Source organism: Elgaria multicarinata, chromosome 1 (assembly GCF_023053635.1).
Source record: "Elgaria multicarinata webbii isolate HBS135686 ecotype San Diego chromosome 1, rElgMul1.1.pri, whole genome shotgun sequence".
In the NCBI taxonomy this organism is placed as follows: Eukaryota; Metazoa; Chordata; class Lepidosauria; order Squamata; family Anguidae; genus Elgaria; species Elgaria multicarinata.
Window position 1 is genome coordinate 45,211,876 of NC_086171.1, and position 6,161 is coordinate 45,218,036.

A 6,161-nucleotide genomic window follows, 5' to 3' on the forward strand; every position below is an offset into this window, starting at 1 on the left:
AAAGCTACTAAGTTACAGACAAGAACAAAACTAGCTAAACCTAGAACAAAGTAGTTTGAAATAGATATACAATTTTTGCTAAGCCCATAAGGCTGGCCTAAATCCAACAGAGAGCCAAGCACTTTTAAGTCGATTGGCACACATAATTCCATGTTGGATTTAGGCCGGTGTCCAGGAACTGCACACACCATCACGAAAAATTAGAGAGGTGAGTATCTATTAAATATAGTTTGCATCTAGGCTACCCTTTCACTACGGAACTTCAATGGCCTTGAATGTCTCTCCCGGCATTCTGTTGTAACAGCTCCTGATCTCAAATGGTTTAGAAAGTCTCTCAGCAACCACTGACTGATATGTGAAGAACAAAGAGATTAGAGACACAAATGAACTACTGTGATAGGTTCTCCTGTATGTTAGTTGCAAGTACCAGAAATTCTTATACAACTGAATTTAGTGCAATTTCTCCCCTTAGTATCCAAATTTGTGTCACTCTAATTATCTCTGTTACCTCGGCAGGCACAGTGGAAATTGAATTATACAGCTGGAGTCTATGGAGAGTTGAAATTAACCTTTAAGATTAATAAGGCAATACACACAGCACACTTTTTAAAGTGTTTGTAGCAGCAGTGGTTATCCTGCAGGTCTTACGTTCATAAACAACACTGAGAATTGGAAACACTTTAACCAAATGATTAAGGAACCTAATCATAATTTTTTGCTTTTATTAACTAGGGTGACCATATGAAAAGGGGGACAGGGCACCTGCATCTTTAACAGTTGTACTGAAAAGGGAATTTCAGCAGGTGTCATTTGTATGCATGCAGCACCTGCTGAAATTCCCTCTTCATCCTGACAGTTAAAGCTGCAAGAGCCCTGCCCACTTTTGTATCTAGTTACTCTAGTATAGCTCCTGCAGCTTTAACTGTTAAGAGGGAATTTCAGCAGGTGTTACATGCATACAAATGACACCTGCTGAAATTCCCTTTTCAATACAACTGTTAAAGATACAGGAGCCCTGTCCTCCTTTCCATATGGTCACTCTAATTTAACTTATATCACAAACCTATGCAAGTTTATTCAGAAGTAAATCCCATCGAGTTCAGTAGAACTTACTCCCAAGTAAGTGTGTTTTACGTATACTGTGTACAGTTCTGGTCACCACATCTAAAAAAGATATTGTATTGCTGAAAAAAGTGTAGAAAAGGGCAACTAAAATGATCAAGGGGCTGGAGCATCTCCTCTATGAGGGACAGTTACAATAACTGGGATTGTTTAGCTCGGGAAAAAGGAGGCTAAGGGGAGACATGATAGAAGTGCACAAAATCATGCATGGTATGGAGAACGTGGCTAGGGAGACATTTTTCTCCCTCTCCCATAACACTTGAACCCAAAGGGGTCATCCCATGAAGCTGATTGGTGGGAGTTTCAGGACAGATGAAAGGAAGTACTCCTTCACACAGTGCATAGTTAAACTATGGAATTCACTACCATAAGATGTAGTGATGGGCTACCAATTTGGATGGTTTTAAAAAGGGGTTGGATAAATTCCTGAAGGAGGAGGCGGTGGCTATCAGTGGCTACTAGTCCTGATGGATATATGCTACCTTCAGTATCCAAGGGAATAAGCCTACATACACCAGTTGCTGGTGTTCTGCTTGTGGGTTTCCTGTCGACCGCTGGACGGCCACTGTGTGAACAGAGTGATGAAGTAGATGGACCCTCGGTCAGATCCAGCATGGCTCTTCTTATATTCTTATGATTGCAGCCTTAATTTGCATATTATGCCACTTTTCAGTAACTAATCTTACAGCATAAAAACAAGAGCATTAGTAATACTAAGAAGCATTCATCAATTAGCACTAAAATAAAACCAGTGAGATCAGAATGCACACCAAATAAAGGCAAATCCTCAAATTCTAGGACATCTATTTCAATGAACAAAGGCCTCAAATTCCTTGTGGACCAAACATGTTTTCATCTGTCTCCAGAAAGAGGCAGGTCATGGGGCAAGGACATCGGAGAGGCATTCCACAGTTCCGAGGCAGCTACTGAAAAGAATATGCTCTTGAGTTGATGTTAATATTGAATTCCTAAAAGATGAGCAGGACCTTGTCGGCACATCTTTAAAGTCCAGAGAGAAATGGGTCATATGGGAGAAGAAATCAAACATATTGAAGGTATAAATATGAATGTAGCAAAGCCATACATCATCCAGTTATACTAGCTAGGGAGCCTACGCTCCGTGCAAAGCCAGGTTTTGCTTTACATCAGGGATGGACAACTGTGGGTGGGGAAGAGGATCCGGGAGACCCGCCAGATCACTCCCGCTGGCTTGCTCCCCACCATACTGATGAATTTGGCAGCGGCAAAAAAGGGAGATTTGCTGCCAACAATCAGCAGCAACTCACAACAAAAAAGCTAAAATGGCCAAATTCAGTTTGAAAAACATCTACCTTTGGACGCTTTAGCCTCACATAATGGTTTGCCACAGTGTTTTTCAGCACTGTTGCAAATTTTGGTGTTGCAAACCACACCAGAGGGTCGCAGGGACCACATGCCCACGTGTGCCCCACCCTGCCTTATATAATGAACTGGCCCCAAAGGAGCCAGAGGACATCACCGTCACATCAAATACATTTGCTATAGCCTCAACGTAACTTCTTATTTTACAATGTATATTTATTCCCTTGGCAAACTTATTTTACCTTTGCCGAGCAACAAGTAGGATCTGTTTGCTAGTCCTCTGAGCTATTTGCCACACCTGCATTTAATTTTAGAAGTTTAAGGTGCAATCCTACACCTGTCTAGACAGAAAAAAGTCCTACAACGGAGATGTAAGACTTTTTCCTGTCTAAACAGGCATAAATCAGGCATAAAACTGGCATAAAACAGGCATAAATCTAAACACCCTAAATCAGGATTAGAAAAATCTGAATATGTCTCCTTCACACACTAAAGTTTATTTAAGAAATAAAAGACAGGTGAGCAACCAGCATATTTTCTAATTCATAAGGGGACACACACCTCATTAAGGACTGGCCTTTCTTAAAGTGAGGAGTAAACTGCAAGGGTGTGAATACCTCCTGTTTGTGAAACACATGGTGACATATTTTTAGGCTGTACTGCAGTTGCCCAATGAAATAAAATTTAGATGAGGCCTCTTTGCTCCGGTCTTTCTGATACATATTTACACACCCTTCACACAGAACACCTCCTGATGAAGGAAGGAGCCATAGCTTAGAGATAGAGCACGTGCATTATACACAAAGGGCTCCATGTTCAATCCCTAGCATCTCCTAGACATGCTGGGAAAGACTCCTGTCTGAAACATTATAGAGCCACAGCCATTCAGTTTTGACAGATCCAAGTTAGAAGGACCAATGGACTGACTTAGTATAAGGCATCTGTGTTATGATTCCTATTTTGATGCAACAAATTAAGTAGCAACTTCTAAAGCTACAGCTGTTTCCCACTGAAGTTTCAGTGGCGCAATTTGGTCATTTTTTACTCTGGAATGAATGGTTTTACACACACACACAGACACACACCCTTTAGATGGTTATAGCTATTACTCCAAAATGTGGTAAGCCATACCTGCTGCATTTGAGGGCCCTCCTGGTCCTTTTGCTGATGGGGGCCTTGGACATCTGCCCCAAAGTCCTTCCCTGACAGCTAAGAGCACAATCGTATGCATGTTTAGACAGAAAAAAGTCCTACAACTCCCATCAATCTCCAGCTACCATGGGTGGGTGGGGAATGCTAGGAGTTATAGGACTTTTGTTTGTTTGTCTAAACATGCATAGGATTGTGCCCCAAGTCTTTCTATCAAATTCAATACTGTAGGCACAGAATCATGGGAATACAGGTTACTCCGTTACCTTTAGCACCCCACACATCTCCTACTCTCTAGATAGCTGTCAACTTGGGAAGGTAACTATGAGGCTTATTAGTCACAACTAACTTAAATCATATTGGTGTCAATGGGTAAATCTTGCCTAAATTTATATCCAATCCATTGACTCTGGAACAGGATGCTCAACTTTTATATTTATATGCATCTGCAAGGATTATGTTTTATGAAAGCAAAATGCTTGAGCTGAATTCTGCTGGCAAACCATATTACAGGATTTGCAACTTCTGTATTCTAGTTCTTTTCATTTGTAGGACCGCTGGCTGTGCTTAACCAGCAGTGGGGATAATAAACTCTGTGCATGCTCATGGTTCTCACCTTCATTATTATTTTCTGCCTCGCCTGAACCAGAACTGAGCCTCGGCATCCAAACCCTGTTCAGGGTTTTGATCCCTGGCGCAAATCTAACCTCTTCAAAACACTATCCCACCCAATACAGCCTCTTATTTATTCCTTACACGTTGTTATCCCGCCACATAAATCACAAGGCCTTAATTTACCTGCAAGAAAGGGTTGTGGGGTGGCAACAGAACAACAGATCGACTGCAACTTACATCATGTGCAGTGGTGCACATTCAATCGCAAGACATTACCCAAGATCACAGTCCTGGGTCTCCTGCTCTCATTCATTCGAGAGGGCTACCATTGGCACCACCCCCACCCCGGCTCCCAGACACTATGGTGGATCAGAATCTCCCCCCCCCCCCGCTTGAATTGTGCAGGGAAGAGAGAGGGAGAGAAAAGGGAGGTGAAAAGCCCTTGTGCCACTCCAGGCTGGGGTTAAAAGAGCGTTAAGGGGAGAACTTAATTTGCATTAAAGTGGTGTGGAGCATCCACTTCTAAACGGCGTTGAAGTGGCTGCAAAGCATGGGAAATGACCACAAAGGAAACATGCGGGGCGGGGGGGGGGAGAGAGAAAGAGACAGAAGAAGGGATGGGGAGGGAGGCTGGCAGCCAGGCAGGCAAACCTTCCCCAGACATCCCCCCGTGCTTGCCAGCTGCAGCAAACATCAGTCAAAGGCCGAGCAAGGCGAGAGAGGTGTCGGCGCCTGGGCGCGGGCGCGGAGCCAGACTACATGACACGCACCGAGCCTGCGGGCCGTGGGGCGGCTGTCTCTCCTCCACGGCAAGGCAGGCAGGGCCACCCGGCAGCGGCTTGGCTAGCAACCGGGCCGCGGCCGGCGCTCTCCCCCCCCCCCCAGCCCTTCCTCTGGCTTGCAAAAGACGCAAAGGGGAGCGGCTCCGTCCCTTCCCACCTAGCACAAAAGCCCCGGCGAGGCGCAGCCTGCTTCTTGCACCCCGCGTGGCCTTTGCGCTCTCGGTTCCCGCCCGCCTCGCCGCCCGCCGCCCATGCCGCAGGGACCGGCTCAGGGCGTGGAGCAGGCTGCCCACCGACACTCCCCGGCCAGGCCGACCCCGCGCTCCGGTAATGCGCCGCCGCAGGCTGGAGCCGTGGCGGCGGCGGCGGCGGCGGCGGCGTGTGCTGTGCTTCTCGCGTCGCCGTCGCCGCCGCCGCCGCTTGGGCTGCCGGCCCTACTACCCTTCGGAGCTGCCGAGCCTACCCTTTGGAGTGCTCCGTCTCCTCCTCATTGTCGCCGTCGATGCCGCAGGTGTCCTGGTCGTCCAGCTCGAGGCTCTGCTGGCTGGCGGCAGACTCGCTGTCCTCCGCCATCACGGGGGGAAGGTGGGTGGGAGGGGAGGAGGGACTCTCCGGCAGAAGCCTATGAAAGGCAACCAACCCGGGCGGGCATGCAAGCAGCAGATGCGGCAGCCCCGAGCAGCTCCCCCTAGCTGCTGTCCTCCCCCTTCGCCAGGCGCACACACGGGCCTGGAGCGAGGCGGCGGCGGCGGCGGCGGCGGCCAGGCAAACAGACAGCCATGCTGGCGAACTAGGCGAAGCAACGCCCTCGGCCTCTTTTGAGCCACCCGCTCACACTGGCAGTAGCGGAGCTTTCCCAAAGCTGAGGCCCATTCAGAGGGGTTGGACTACAACTCCCATTACCCTCAGCCAGCATGGTCAGTGTGGCGTAGCGGTTAGAGTGTTGGATTGAGACCCGGGAGACCCAGCTTTTAGTTCCCACGCGGCCGTGAAGCTCGCTGCGGCTGGGTCGGCTACACTCGTGTTTTTTTATCGGTGTTGAAGTGCACTGTTGGGGGCGCATTAGGCATTCCTTTCTACCGCTTTTCTAGCGTTATTTCTTGCTATTTTATTTCATATCACCCCAAAGACATGGGTAATATGGAATAAAAC

General features: G+C 47.6%; 1 protein-coding gene across 2 annotated transcripts in view; it reads right to left on the minus strand.

The window, feature by feature from the left end:
* Positions 1-5,617, minus strand: part of NMT2 (N-myristoyltransferase 2) — a 37,189-nt gene extending 31,572 nt beyond the window's left edge. The window contains exon 1 of one of the 2 annotated variants that reach the window (XM_063127276.1): positions 5,473-5,617. In XM_063127276.1, coding sequence (XP_062983346.1) covers positions 5,473-5,582 — 110 coding nt within the window. In that variant the 5' untranslated portion in view covers positions 5,583-5,617. The remainder of the gene's footprint in view (positions 1-5,472) is intronic. The other variant, XM_063127284.1, reaches the window with a different exon arrangement.
* Positions 5,618-6,161: the final 544 nt, after the last annotated feature.